This window comes from Microtus oregoni, unplaced genomic scaffold, assembly GCF_018167655.1.
Source record: "Microtus oregoni isolate MIOR12 unplaced genomic scaffold, Mior012 000110F_ref0000174, whole genome shotgun sequence".
NCBI classification, from domain to species: Eukaryota; Metazoa; Chordata; class Mammalia; order Rodentia; family Cricetidae; genus Microtus; species Microtus oregoni.
This window is the reverse complement of record NW_024544728.1, coordinates 727,695-743,528: the sequence shown is the minus strand read 5'-3', so window position 1 is coordinate 743,528 and position 15,834 is coordinate 727,695. Positions and strand designations below refer to the sequence as shown.

At 38.1% G+C, this 15,834-nt stretch overlaps 1 protein-coding gene across 1 annotated transcript in view; it reads left to right on the top strand.

Annotated features, from left to right (window-relative positions):
* Window positions 1-5,141, top strand: part of LOC121443642 (chondroitin sulfate synthase 3-like) — a 218,975-nt gene extending 213,834 nt beyond the window's left edge. Inside the window, exon 3 of the mRNA XM_041645467.1 lies at window positions 2,716-5,141. Coding sequence (XP_041501401.1) covers window positions 2,716-4,278 — 1,563 coding nt within the window. The 3' untranslated portion in view covers window positions 4,279-5,141. The remainder of the gene's footprint in view (window positions 1-2,715) is intronic.
* Window positions 5,142-15,834: the final 10,693 nt, after the last annotated feature.

The window sequence follows — 15,834 nt, the reverse complement described above, 5'->3', positions numbered from 1 at the left end:
TTAACCCCATTTTCATCATTCTTAATAGAGTTTTAATTAATTAACTCAACCACTATAAACTTTAATTTGGTGAAATATTCACAATGTCCTTTTCTTATAATTCAATTTGCCAATAGTACGTGAAGTACTTAAGCACTCACTCTATGTAGCCAAATTTCAAATTCTGCCTTGATGAGCATGAAAATGAAGGAATGTTTTAATTGGGGGTGCAATCTTCCTTCTCTGAAGAGTCCTAATAAAAAACCACAATTTCAAAATAAAGTTGCTGCGTCCTTGAATAGTTATTTCCATGTAATTATTGTTTACTAAGGATTCCCTATTAGATAGCTACAATGTTAAAAAGTCATGCATGCTTTTATCTTATTTAATGCAATTTCAATAAGCATTGAAGTAGTTGGCATTTTATCTTTGTACAGAGGAGACAAAGGATTAAATAGACTTACTATGAAATTCCCTAGACAAGACAGAGCGCCATGTTCAAAAACCTATGTATACTTTGTAAAAACCGAAACAGTCCTGTACTTTGTGCTATACATTACTACGCCTGTAGCGCCCATGTCCCCACAAGACAGTATGAGAGCTGGGAACTAAGTGGGAGACTTAAAAACACATAGACAGACACACGAGAGTGACATGGGTCATCCTTGATTCAAGAATACCAAGTTTATTGTGCTCAGGGGAAGCTTAAATAGGGCTCTGGCCACGCCCCAGCTCTCAGGATCTTTCCACTGCAGACCCACCAGCCTGCCATCAAGGTCTGTGCTCAGAGCAGCTGCAGGCTGCTCAGAGCAGAGGAAAACAAGTTGTTTTGCTCAGAGCAGTTGCAAGCATAGGAAAAACAAGCCACTCACAGGGAATTCAGGGTCCAGGGGTCCACAGCCCCTAATAGCTCCCAACAATACTTAATCTCTGTTGGTTCTGAAGTCTACCTCTTAGATTAACTGTCCAACCTTAATAATAAATTTAACCTTTTTAAATAGGAAAGTAAAAATTTTGAACAACAATCTATATGCCTCTTAGTAAAAAGTATTTTGATGATTCTATCATAATTACTATATTACCTGAAGTATGTATAAACGATCTGATTTTGAAAATGTTTTCTATCCCCTACTAGATACCAAATGCTACCAAATAAAACAACAGTACAGGAATGTATTACCTCTTTTTGAGTCATTGACTAATAGTGTCTTATAGAATCCCCAAATGCTGTGGTTACCCTCCACAACATGATGGTAATATCCTGTTCCTGAAGACATCACTTGCTTTCAGTATAGAAGATGGAGAAATCTGCCTTGGGCTCCACAGGAAGCTTTCTTTCTCTTTGCTAGCATCCATAGTGCTAGAAGGTACTATACATGCTGCCAAAGGAGAAAAGTAATAATCCACCTCACCCTATGAACCTTGTGAGCTATAATAATAACCAGTCTGCAAGATATACACACTGGTACAATAGTAGCACATGTTAGGGGAGTGATAATCACTTTTCAATTGGATTTAAGGCCACCTCTGTGAGATGAAACAATGATGTTGTTAATGAGATCAAGAACCTGGGACTAGATAGGTTAGATGCCCAGGGGGAGCACCTACTACTATTATTCTACTAGATGAACATAGCTATACCATAACTCCCAATGATGTATTACCATGCTCATAGATCAGTATCTTTCTCAGCTCTCTCTAAAAAAAAGCTTCTTCACTCAGTATATTTTATTTGTGTGGATGTGGTAGAACGCTTTTGATTCCTGTCATAGGAAGAAATGTGAGTTAGACATTTGAATGCTGATTTTAAAAATATGTATCTTCACTTACATTTCTGGGTTAGTAAATTCGTTATAGATGAGCTGAAAGCTTTCCTGGTTCGGAGGCTGTCAATCATGTCTAAGGGGATATAACTTGAGATGAGCAGTGTAAGTCAGCTTCTTACCAAGCACTTCCTTAATGAAGCTAGTGTACTAGGACACTAAATGTTCAAGGCTCATCTGGCGAAGAGCCTATTCCTGCCATGCCAAGCAGTAGATCCATTTTACTCTTCAGCAAACATCCTCTTAGAGAAACCCATGGTATGGTCACTGCACCTCTTTCCTTCTTAAGGGTCTCCTAGGGGGTTATGGAAATATTTGAATGATTTGGGACTGGTTTTGGGAGAAATAAAGATAAAAAAATACTTGAAAAAATATAAACCATTGGTTTACAGTATATCCCCCCCCCCCCCCATGTGTCTGGCATTTGTTACCTGAGTCCAAGTTGAATTTTTTTTTAAAAAAAAATGTTGATCTAATTAGAAGCAGAAAGTAAAATGGTTGTTAATAGTAGGGTTGAGATAAAGTTTCACTGACACGCTATGGTCAAGGGCTCTGTGATACAAAATGGAGGATGAGGTCAATAATAATGTAGTGTTCTTGGGGGGGGTGGATTTCATGAAATGATACCTATGATAGAGCAAATATGCTAATTAGCTAGGTTTAATTACACCCACTATTTTTGAATACTTTAAAACCTCATATTATATATGATAAATAAAACTTTTATCTGTTTGTTTTAGAAATAAAACTTGTTATTTTTATAATTTTATAATATAAATTATAGTATGATTTTATAAAGCTTATTAACAAAGTGCCATGTTAGTAAATATTTATTAAATATTTTCATTTAAATGTTTAACTATCATGCTCGTTTTCCTTTCCATCTTACATTCTGGATGCCTTTACTTTGCAGATGCAGCAGCTGTTCCATGAAAACTATGAACACAACCGCAAGGGTTACATCCAAGACCTTCACAACAGCAAAATCCACGCAGCCATCACACTTCATCCGAACAAAAGGCCTGCGTACCAGTACAGACTGCATAATTACATGCTCAGCCGGAAGATCTCTGAGCTCCGCTACCGAACCATCCAGCTCCATCGGGAAAGCGCCCTCATGAGTAAGCTTAGCAACAGCGAAGTGAGCAAAGAGGACCAGCAGCTGGGGGTGATGCCCTCTTTCAATCACTTCCAGCCACGGGAGAGAAATGAGGTCATCGAGTGGGAATTCTTGACCGGGAAGCTGCTTTACACAGCTGCGGAGAACCAGCCCCCTCGACAGAGCATCAACAGCATCTTAAGGACAGCCCTGGATGACACCGTCCTGCAGGTAATGGAGATGATCAACGAGAATGCCAAGAGTAGGGGCCGACTCATAGACTTCAAGGAAATTCAGTATGGCTACCGCAGGGTCGACCCCATGCATGGGGTGGAGTACATTTTGGATCTGCTACTCCTGTACAAAAGGCACAAAGGGAGGAAACTGACGGTGCCGGTGAGGCGCCACGCCTATCTTCAGCAATTATTTAGCAAGCCTTTCTTCAGAGAAATGGAGGAACTCGATGTCAACAGTTTGGTGGAGAGTATTAACAGCGGCACTCAGTCATTATCGTTCATCTCCAACTCTCTAAAGATACTCTCTTCTCTTCAAGAGGCCAAAGAAATGGGAGGGCACAATGAAAAGAAAGTACACATTCTTGTTCCCCTTATTGGCAGGTACGATATTTTCTTGAGATTCATGGAAAATTTTGAAAGTACGTGTCTTATCCCAAAGCAAAATGTAAAGCTGGTCATCATCCTTTTCAGTGGGGATTCTGGCCAAGACTCCAACAAGCACATTGCGCTGATACAAGACTATCAGAATAGGTACCCTAAGGCAGAAGTGATGCTGATTCCCATGAAGGGAGAGTTTTCCAGAGGTCGTGGTCTTGAAATGGCTTCTTCTCAGTTTGACAATGACACGTTGCTGCTATTTTGTGATGTTGACTTGATCTTTAGAGGAGACTTTCTCCAACGATGTAGAGACAATACAATTCAGGGACAACAGGTATATTTTCCCATCATCTTTAGCCAGTATGACCCAAAGGTGACCCACATGGGAAATCCTCCCCCAAAGGATGACTTTGTATTCTCAAAGGAAACTGGATTTTGGAGAGACTATGGCTATGGAATCACCTGTATTTACAAAAGTGATCTACTGGGTGCAGGTGGATTTGATACCTCAATACAAGGCTGGGGACTGGAAGATGTCGATCTCTACAGTAAAGTTATCCTATCTGGCTTACAACCCTTCAGAAGTCAAGAAATAGGAGTGGTGCACATTTTCCATCCAGTTCATTGTGATCCTAACTTGGACCCTAAGCAGTATAAGATGTGTTTAGGATCCAAAGCAAGTACGTTTGCCTCAACCATGCAACTGGCTGAACTCTGGTTAGAAAAACATTTGGGTATCAGGGACAATCGAACTCTCTCCTGACAGTCCAGGCAACACTTAATTGCCTTTTGAAAGGGGAGTTTACCTCAGTGTTGGCTGTTATTATTTTTATTTTATTATTGTTATTTTATTGTTATTGTTATTGTTGTTGATATAATTTTATTTTGTTGTTCTGGTCTTAAAGTACTCTTGGTTGTCTTCCAAATGGGTGTTTGTTGACCTCAAGCAAGAAGAGTCTGAAGTTCACTGATATTCCACAGTCAGAGTTCTACTGAAGTCAATACACGTATTACTTTTCTATAACTTGCTTTGAGATTGAGATTGAGTTAAATCGTGGCCGTCAAATGGCCTTGGAAGCGCATTCATCACAAGAGACAGCTTAGAAGAATGTTCTCTTAGGGCTTAAAGATGCAATATTGACTTTTTCTTTTGTTTGTCAACTTCAATGTGATACAAATATTTACTGGTGAAAGGTACCACAAAAGTGCTTTATGCTTCCTATGGGGAAGGGACTCTGTGACATAAACTTGAGTTTTGTAATTTATACAAGGACTTAAATATATAGACAATAATTTTCTTCATCGTTAGAATTTTTAAAGTAAATGAACACCTATGATTGTATGTTTATTTTTTAAGCAAAAAGTTTTAAAAATTGAGGAGTACTGTTCCACAAGCAACCGGTACTGGCTACCCTGGTCTTACAATGACGAACTCCTCACAGCTGTCTGCTATAAATGCGAAGGAACTTTATTTTCTCAAGGAAATATGATTTAATGAAATATTCATGTACATTTTAGAAGCTTTATGAAACAATGTCCTTCATTTGCTGGCAAGAAGATAAAACATGACAGAACCTGTTTATTTATAATAAAACACAGGTATAACCGTATTCTTTTTCAAAAACATTGATGAAGCTCTGTTGTTTCCTTTCTGTCTTATTTGATGTAATTTCTAGGGTGGTGTTCAACAAAACATTCTGACTTTACTAGATGGGAAAACTACCAGGGGATCACGGGAAGTGCATTGTGTTCTGCCTTACTCCCTGCCTTCATAAGTGATTCACGAGAATAAATTCTTAATTCAGTAATCCACCCTCTGAAAGGAGACTACTCTCTTCTCAGTCTCTGAAGACTAGGACTTGTCCAACCACAAAAGAATCATTCAAAATCTGCCTTAGAAAGTATATAAAAATAGAACAATCCTGGGGGAAATTATAAAGAAGATTAATTTTATAATTATGAAAAAAACACCTAGGGAAATATCTCATTTCTCACTACAGTTATTCTTTTAACTGAATCTCTGAGGTCATTGCTAGAAAAACTGTCATATTTAAGAAATGTGGGAGAGAATGAACACCTATATACTTACGCAAGGAAGTCTCATGAAACTTGTTCTAAAAAATCATTCTGCAAACAGGTAACACATGTACACAAAAATCAAACAAAATATTTCAACATTAGCAACTCTCTGGCTTTCCTGCATTCCACCTAGACCTTCCTGGTGCTGACCAGACCATGTGTATCGTCATGCCTGTCTTCAGCTTCTAATGAAGAAAAGGTTTATCTTTTACATTTTACCCTTATGAACAAAGTAAAGAAAATGACTTTCATTTTTCACCAAAAACAAGAACAATTTTTATCAAAGTCAGCTGGAGAGTGAGTCTCACAAATGGCTGGCATTATTTGTGACACATGGTCACAAGGGCACCAAGCATGAAGGGTCCTAGCCTGGTGACAACCCCTTTTACTCAAAGTCTTCCCAGGTCTTCAAAATAACATTACTTAGTATTGAGCAAAACAGGAGGGAAAGTTCCCTGCCTAAACATATCATCTTAATCATTTTAAGTACACCAGAAAGGAATTAATGACATTTTCACTTTTAAAATGTTTATCTTGACAGGGCCAGCAATTTAAAATTGATCTCTGCTCTTATGTTTCCCTGGGTTTTCACAATACTTATTTTAATAGTTTATTTTCTTACCTTACCTAACTTGGCTCTTGTGCACATTTTGTTTTCTTAAAAAGGGAAATGTATGAACATTTAGTTATTTATTTTGGATAATTATTATCCATTGATCATGGCTAGTTAATGTTTTAGTATTTGAGTCTATTTTTAACATGAATGACTGCTGAAAGAGGGTATTAGTGAATAATAAACATAAACACCACATTCCAAACACTCTACGTTGTAGAGTTAACCAAGGGCAAAGCAGCATTTCAATTATTTTCCTTCTTTTATTTTTTAGACTATAATATAATTTCATAATTTCTCCTTCCCTTCTCTCTTAACCCTTTTTGCTCTCTTTCAAATCCCTGGCCATTTCTTTTGGTTAATTGTTGTTGCATGCGTATGTCTTGCATTCATATACTTCTAAATATAATTTGCTCAGTCTGTGTAAGGTTACTTGTATCCATGTTTTCAGGCCTGAGCATTTTGTAAAGGGCAATTAATTGTTGTTCTCTTTCCTGGGGAAGACTATTTCTGTTGTTCTCATCGTTCCATAGGTGCACAAAGGTCTTTGTGTAGGGGTGAACCATTTTCAGTTCATGGACCTGTACAGACGAGATGAAGGGCTGCAAAGATCACATTTAAGTGTAGCTGTAAACCAGCACACTACTGTGACCAACTAGTATAAGTACATCTAACATCGGTTATGTAATTTGACGTAAGTTACTGACAATTTCTTTTCAGGCAATATTGTATTTCCTGACTGACGATTTAAGGGTCATGATGTTAGTAAAATTAAGTTTGTTGATTTACATGGTATCTGTTTTCTTACTGTGTTAAAGTTTAAGAAAATACAGTGTGAATATGGTCAGAAGAAAAAAAATATGTAGTCTCAGTAATACAAACACAGCATTCTGTTATTTGAATATCTGTGGTTATTTTTACAAACATCACCCTAAAATGTTCCATTATCCTTCCACATCACTATGGGTATATATGATTACTCACTCAAAAACATGCGATGCATTTTACTTAACTGCATTTACTTAATCCTCATAATAGCTCTCAAGATTATTTGAATATTTTATATATTTAGTAGAAGAAGGAATGGAGGTATTCATCAATTATGGGACTCTATGGAAAGCAGGTTTAAACTAAAGGCTATTCCAATGGGAAGTGTCTGACTTGGGCCTTTGCCTGACTTCTCAGGTATTGGCAGGATATAAAATCAATGGAGGGCAAAGATCAGCTGTCACCATAGATGCATTTAGTCCACACTTAAGCATGCTTCTTTTGCCAAATGTTCTTCTGGAGAGAGCTAAGCTTGCTGTAGCCGCCACCTAGCTTCATAATCCTCTCTCACATTGTTGGATCCTTTGTACGCAGCTCTGCTGGGAGCGGCAATCATTTTGCTGTTTACCTGCACATATGCCACGGGACCTCAGAAAGGAAAGATGTGAAAATATCTGATGCCGGCAGCTGTTTTTCTTTTTGGTCCTGGCCAACTAAGTGCAAAAGTATTCTACACTGAAGAAAGTCAGCATGTGACTATACAGACTTGAGATAAACACACACACTGTCATTATCCAAATGTTTCTGGATCTAAAAGTTGAGCCCATTATAAATAATTAACAGTTTGAGAGCTAAGTACAGAAATGAAATATTCACATGTGTGCTCATCACCCAAACAAGTAAATAAATGTTGCCCAGAAACTTAAATAAAAGAGGAACATTTTAGCATAAGAAGGCCCAAGGCAGCAGCACCATGACTAGAGTGACTGATTAGTGGCCCAGGTTAACACCGATTTCTTTCTTTTAAGAACAGGATTCATTCCTTTTTATCAGCTTGATTGTTCAGAAGTTCATCCAGTTAGGGCTTATTACAGTGTCCTGGGGAAAAATACTGTATATAGACCTTGAACTGGATAGTTTTCTGCTTCTCTTCTCTCCCACCCAACAGGAAATTGGTTCATATAGATAATAAAGAAATGAAAATCTGCAGTAGCCCATGAAATATCTGGAGCTTTATACTGCCCTTGATGATATGATCTGAAGGTGGAAACAAAGCTTTCTCTACATTCTGCTTATGTAGGAAAGCTACCACTGTCTTCCTGCTTTCTGACACTTGCCTGTGGTCCCATCCACTATAGGAAGTTGGTGTGCTTTATTCTAGTGGCAGCTCTTCTGCTAGCAATCTAGAGATTTCTGAGCTTCCTTTCTAACTTATGCTTAATTACTAAGGGCAAACCATTTTCAGAAAGTACCCTGAGTTGAGGCACGATGCAGGATAAACTGACAAGGTGATGTTCTCAAGGACAATAACGGAATTTTTAACTGGTGCTGGCTTGCCTCCTTTCCCTTGCCCACTTCCTCTCAACATCTTAAATCATTTTTAGCATGCAGTATTAGAGGATTTTTTTTTCGATGCTGACTGACAGTCTCTTTATCCTTCAGGGACATCAATAGGGCACAGTGTAGCCTCTGTAGCCAGTGTGGTCCCGCTTCTTTCGGTCCCACAGCCTCACTCGGATGCCGGTCGTGCTGCTGAGTTTGCCATGACAGATGGTGAGGATGCTGTGGACACCACCAATGATTCATTTCCCCAGATGGCTAGAAGCTGCATCTGGATCGAGCCAGAAACCATTAACTTCAATTTCACATCCAATTGTCAATTTCCTTCTTCTGTCCCAATCTGCTTAGCCACCAACATCTGAGCAAAGTGTGCTCCATACTAGGTATTATAACAATGAAACTCAATCAATACAATAGTTCTACATGTTGACAAAACTGCTCTAGAGTTTGTTGATATATTATGCATACTTACACATTTTTGGAAATCTACTGTTACATTTTAGAGAACTTGGTCCACCTGAAATTGAACTGATAAAATTTTATATAAAGTGGTCCTGTCAGGAAAAGGGATACTTCCATCATGAACACAAACACACAGCAGAACCAACGAAGATACAAATATTCATGCTAACCACCACATTAACCAATTAGCAAATATTTATTGAGGAATTATTTTGGTAAAATTATTATCAAGTAAAACTCTAAAACTGTGAAGACATACAACAGTAGATATTGAGCAAATAAAATGACTGCCAAAAGTTCATATAAAAAAAAGTGAAAATAAATACCACAACCTGATGTGGGATGTTCTTCTGTATATGTGTTGCTTTGATTGGTTGATCAATAAAGCTGTCTTGGCAAGGTTAGTACAGTAAAGCCAGGTGGGAAATCTGAACAGAGAAAGAGAGAGAGAGTATGCAGAGGTGAGGAGATGCCATGTTTCCACTGGGGAAGCAAGATGAAAGGTAACAAGTCACAAGCATTATGGTAAAATATAGAATAATAGAAATGGTTTGATATAAGTTGTAAGAGCTAGTTAATAATAAGACCTAGCTAATAGGCCAAACAGTGTGTAATAAGCTTCCATCACCACAACCATGATAAAATTTATCCCCACTCCTCTAAATTACTCCAACATCTGTTTCTAAAGTAGAGTCTAATTGAAGGAAAATAAAACGTTAAAGATAGAGTGGTGATGAGGTGTGTATTATTTTTATCTTTTCCAGTTCCCTCATACTTCCCATGACATTTAAGCATGTTTATAACTGCCTCTATTTTCAGTATTTTACTTACATTTCTGTGTTTGATACCCAGGAATTACTTGATAAAAGAATTATACAATTTAGACAACAGGTTTCTCATGCTGAGTCTGAGGGGATAGTATTGTGAGCTTGAATGGTGATATTTACATGATATATTCAACTTTCTTCATTGCAATCCTGGTGTATTGAAAGCATGCTGGAATACATTGCTTTTCCTAGGAAGCTAATTGGAATCGCAGCAGCTTTTATATACCCCAGTGAGCATTTAGATAGAGACTGAAGGCAGAGATGGCTAGAATGCTTTGATCCCCCTCAAATGCTTATCATTCCTTAATTAATCTGTTAAGTATTAAGTCCTGAATTTAACAGAAAAAGTATTGCATCAAAATATTTACTGGATTAATTTTTCATTTAGAAATGAATTTCATGAATAAATCTTAATGTGTATTTTAGAAGCTTTTTGCCTTTGCAAAGTAAGCATATCAATAATAATACACACACACACACACACACACACGTGTGTGTGTGTGTGTGTGTGTGTGTGTGTGTGTGTGTGTGTGATTACAGAATCAGCCTGTTCAGAATTCAAAGCAGTTGCCCATTTAAATCCTGAACAAGTTTCCGTGGTGTGGTGAACATCCTTTAATTTTCCAAACTCTTTTAAATGAAACACATTCATTTGCCAAATTTAATTTCTTTGAGTACCCTTAGGATTACTTGATGCAGGTAGTGAAGTTTGGTTATACAAAGAAAAAATGGGACATCTCCTTATAATTTTCTTGGCTTGTTGTCAAGTGATAGAAAAATTTCCTTCAAATCTTTGCTATTAACATGGTATTTCCTATGGAATTCTGAGTCTTCAGGACATTTCCTGCCAACAACTGTCATGCACCACGTCCGTCTGTGCTCTATGCGCCACCACACTGTTCGTGTACTGGGAAAGGGGCTAGAGATTGATACACACAAAGACTCACAGACAGAAACACAGACCATCCTTGAAACAGGAGTGCCCCAAGAATGCCCCCTTTATTGTGTCCAGGGGCAGCTTATATAGAAATAGCCACACCCCAGCCAAACGCACCAGAAACCATTCCCCTGCCGTCAGGAACGCCTAAGGGTCTCATGTTCAGAGCAGCTGTAGGCACTCAGATCAGGGGAAAACAAGTTGTTTACAAGAAATTCAGGATCTGGGGGTTCACAGCTCCCAACAAACAACTGATCGATTTCATCATTACCTTGTGGTAGAGGGCCTGGTAGACCAGTATGGGATCTGATATGTGTTATATACAAGGGATGTTTCTAACTATTTCCTGTAATTGAACAAACACCAATTCCGAATTATCTTGTATAAGTTTAGTGGTTTTAGTATGTAAACGAGCTCTTTCTGCATATTGAGAATCAGTAACTATATTAAGAGGCTTTGGAAAATCTAATAATACCATGAGAATAGCATATAATTCCGACTTTTGAACAGGGATTTAAGCCATTTTACTTATATTTCCTGACTTATAACCTTCCTCTCCTGATTCATTTGCATCAGGATAGAATGTAGGGGCTCCAGAAATTGGTGTTCCTTGAACAAAGTGAGGAAAAATCCAAATTAGTTCTTTTTATAAACTGAAGTCTCTTGCTTTTTAAGATATTTGTTGCTAATTTCTCACAGGAAATTACTGTAAGCTCTTTGCCAATGTTCATTTTCTGTCCATAATGAAGAAAATTTCAACATTAGTAAAAGGTACTACAATTTCTCTTGGGACTATTTCTGTTTATTGATGAAGTCTCAATTTTCCTTTCAGAATCAATTCAGAAAACTTTTTTTTGTACATAGATCATTAATTTTTTACTCTGTCTGTGTGGCAAAAATATTCAATTTAAAATATTATCTTCTCTCTGCATAAGAATTCCTGTAAGAGAATGCACAGAGGTGGCATGACCAGGATACAATCAAGCTCTGAATACAAGTAATCCACATGTGCATCTTGTGGTTTCTCTTCTACCAAAGTCAATTCTCTCTCAGCCTGAACTAAGAGGGTTTGTTTGGTTTTTTTTGACTATTTAAGTCCTTATTACCTTGTAAGGTTTGAAATAAATTACTTAGTTCTTGTGTTTCAATCTAATTGTGGACTGTAGCCAGTTAATATCTCCCAGCAATGTTTGAAAATCATTAAGAGTTGGTAATTGATCTCTTGTGATTTGTACCTTTTGTCATTAAATGTTTTATAAACCTATCTTATATCCTCAGTAATTAATAGAATCCCGTTTTTTTAATTTTTTCAGAGGCAATTACTAACAAGGCAAAATTTTCTTCACACTTTCTTTTTAAGGTAATCATGTCTAAATCAGTGACCTACGGGAGGCCCCTCGGGGTGTTTCCAAGTGACAAAGGGTTATTTTGTCTCTCCATTTTTGTCTGCATTCATCATCCAGTGATGGTCTTTGCCATACCTTCTACATACTCCAGAAGGCTGGGGCCCTCCGTTTATTGTCTGTTTTTAGGAACATCTTGCCTACAATTCCTTTTCAAATGACCTTGTTTACCACAATTAAAATGTCTGATATGCTGATTTTTCTTAAAAATTTCTAGAAATTACTTCCCCCATCAAAGCAGCATCATAACCGTGAGATCCAATATCAGCTGTATTTCTAATTCATACATTTATTCATACTGATCTTGCCTTTAAAGAGGCCTAATCACTCTTTTGCATTCTGAATTATCATTTTCAAAAGTCAAAGATTCAATTAGTATTTGTCCAAATTCTGTATCATTATAATTACAGTTGAAGTCAATTTTTGTAAAAAAAAAAATCAGCAAAGACTTCTTTTGGGCTTTTATAATTTTAGTAAATGACTTAGTTGTCATTACTGATTCTTCAACTGTGTCCTAAGTATTCAAAGCCACTATATGACATAGTACCAAGGCTTTGTCATCTAATCTAGACTGTTTTTGCACATCACTGAGAATCTGATCTTGAAAATTTTCCATATCTCTAGCCCTACCTTTTAGAAGTTAGCTCGATTTGGAAAATAACCAAACTAGCTAAGAGATAAACAATTATATTTTGATTTATTATAAATAATAATAATGAAACAGAAATGAGAAGTCCAAGTGCAGTTGTGCCGCGAGGGAGTCACACACACACACACAGAGAGAGAGAGAGAGAGAGAGAGAGAGAGAGAGAGAGAGAGAGAGAGAGAGCGCACCTGGGCCTCTGGATCCCAGAAGGCCACACACTAACTTGGTCCTACCTCTTAAAGATAATTGGTTTACAAAGCTTCCCCATCACTACCTTACTGGTCTATGACTCTAGTTTCCTCTTTCCACCATGTTTTCCATTGTAACTTTGGACCAGCTTCCAATATTGCTGTAACTAAATCTTTCAAGTCTGGGAGAATAATCCTGTTTCAAGTTGCCCATGAATTTAACACTTGCTTCACAATGGGAGGATGTGTATCATATGAAACAACTGCTTCTTCAAATCTCTTCAAATCTAACATTTCTACAGGATCCCAATTAACTTCTGCATCACCTCAGGATGCCTATCATCTGGTGCTCATTTTTGTATGGTAATTGGATAAATTAATGTTGGTTTTCTAATAGCATTAGGCCACTCCTCTTCAGTTTCGTGATGCAATGGTGCAGTAGGTTCTGTTCTAAATTCCTCTGTGTCTGAGCATTTTCCTTATTCTCATTACTAGGTTTTTCTAAGGCTTCTATCTTACCAGTAGTTAGTCTTTCTAAAGCTTGTGTCTTATCAATATTAAGTTATTCTAAGGCTTGTATATTACCAATCAAAGTTTTCCTATTTTCATTAGTAAGTTTTTCTAAGGCTTGTATCTTATCAGTAGCAAGTCTTTATAAAACTTGTATCTTATCAACAGAAAGTTTTCTAAGGCTTCTTAATAAGTCTTTCTAAGGCTTACATCTTATCAGCCAGATTATCATATTTAGCAAAGTTATCAAACAATTTTATTAAAGATTATATATTCATTACCAAAACTGAAATAATTATGACTGATATTATGTCAATCCCAGAGAACTTGTTAATACCCTCATTTGTTTTTTCCATATGCAAGCCATCCATAGTAACACTAACAGGGTCCTATCTCCCTGCATTGTGATATTCCCAATTCTTAATAGGGGAAAGATTCCCCCCCCCCTCTTTTATAACCTAATTCCCCATTTAAAAATTCCCAAGTATCTTATCACATCTCATGATGCTGACAGCATAGTCAGAGATGTGTGGAGGTGGGGTAGTGTGGGGAGCACCTAGTTGTAATGGCAGCATTCTGGGGTGGGGGCAGTGTGCCAAGGCAATCAGACTACCACGTCAGGGGCTACAGCTGAGCTACATTGGCCTGGCTGAGGGCAACTGCAGCTGCCTGTGTGTAGGGTGTGCTGTAGGGCGCCATGGGCTACGCTAATTACATGTTTGGGCTGGGGGCCAATGTGGCTGCTCACGTGCCTTGCAGTGAGGGTTTGAGCTGTCTGAAGAGCTCATGTAAGGAGATCAGTGGGAGAAATCTGTTCTGCTGGAGTGCAGGGTTAGATAGGACCACCCACCCGTCGCTAGCGGTAGTGGAATGGCTGACCAGTGTACTCCACTGTTTACCGCTGTCCTTCAAGGCTGCGCACACCTGGGCCCCTCAGCAGCTTGAGGGAGTGGCAGCAACAGTAAGAGCCTGAGCCCTGAGGGGTCTCAGAGCAGTTGAGCTGACCTGGGTAAGCAGTCTGGAGGAAGACCTGTGTCGTGGGAAGTGAGGGCGTGGATCAGTGGTAGGGTGGCTAACCACAGAGGCTTTTAGGGACCAGGGCAGGCAGCAGCTGAAGGGTGGTGTAGAAAGACTGCAAGAGATAAACTCTGGACATAGAAAAATAGGCGTAGAGGGCCTGTGGGAAGGGATACAAAGCCGGCCATTGCAGCGGCTGTTCCAGTGTGGCAGATTCACCGACTTGGCATCTTTTAATAACGCTACACATTGGGCACCAGATGAAACTGCTAGGTGTAATGATTACCTAATTTGTTCCAGTATAATCAAAACTTGGGAGTCAGAAATTGAGATTAAGACCTGATAAATCCAAAAAGAGCAAAGCTATTGGCTGACCCACTCTCCACGTTTATCCCGAAACACCCGCCCCAGAATTTCCCTGGAACTCCTTCCTCTTCTCTCCCTGTCCTTTCTAGCCACCCTAAATCCTCCGAGAACTTCATGGCTAGTCCCAGTCAGCAAACTGCTGACACTGTCCTTTCAGTCAAGGTTGCATTAATGGCAGGCACAGTGGATTCACTGTATGCATGATTTCCCTGCAACAAATCCCGTCATACAAAAACCAGTGATAACAGCATGGAAATTGAATTTCTCTAGAGGGAATTTCATTAATGATCTAGTATCTTCCTTCTTTCTATGTGTATGTATCTAGATGATTGATGGCTAGATAGATAGATATAATATTAGTATTTTCTTTATTTCTTAATGGCTTTTGATATTAGTACCTCATTATGAAGCAAAATATTCCAAAGCCAGGAACTGTCACCTGTAATATTTTTCTTCCTCCTGCCCTGGAACTCATGTCTGATTAAACAGACAGAATAGCTGAGAAACTCACATTCAAACTGATTTCTTCAGAAACAATTAAAGACATTAGGAAAGTATGATATTTTTGCTCTACATTTTGAAATTCTTCTTATAACTATTTAATGAAACATTAATTATTTGTTTTATAAAAACAAATTACCTCAAAACTGAATAAATGTTATTCTGTATTGTTATGGCAAGCCCACCAGAGGTAACCACTCAGACACAGTTTAAAGCCAATTGAAAGTCTTTATTCCAGCTGACTGGGACTATCCTGAAGTATTCAGGACCTAAGTGTAGCCCCAGGAATTTAGAACAAGGGATTTTTAAAGACAAAACCCACAACCTGATAACTCCTTTGGCAGCTGCAGGGGAGGTTTTGTACAAACAGACAGTTTAACAGAAGATTAAATAAATTAGCTGGGGCATTTGACCTCAGGTTCCTAGAATAAAGTTGGGTAAT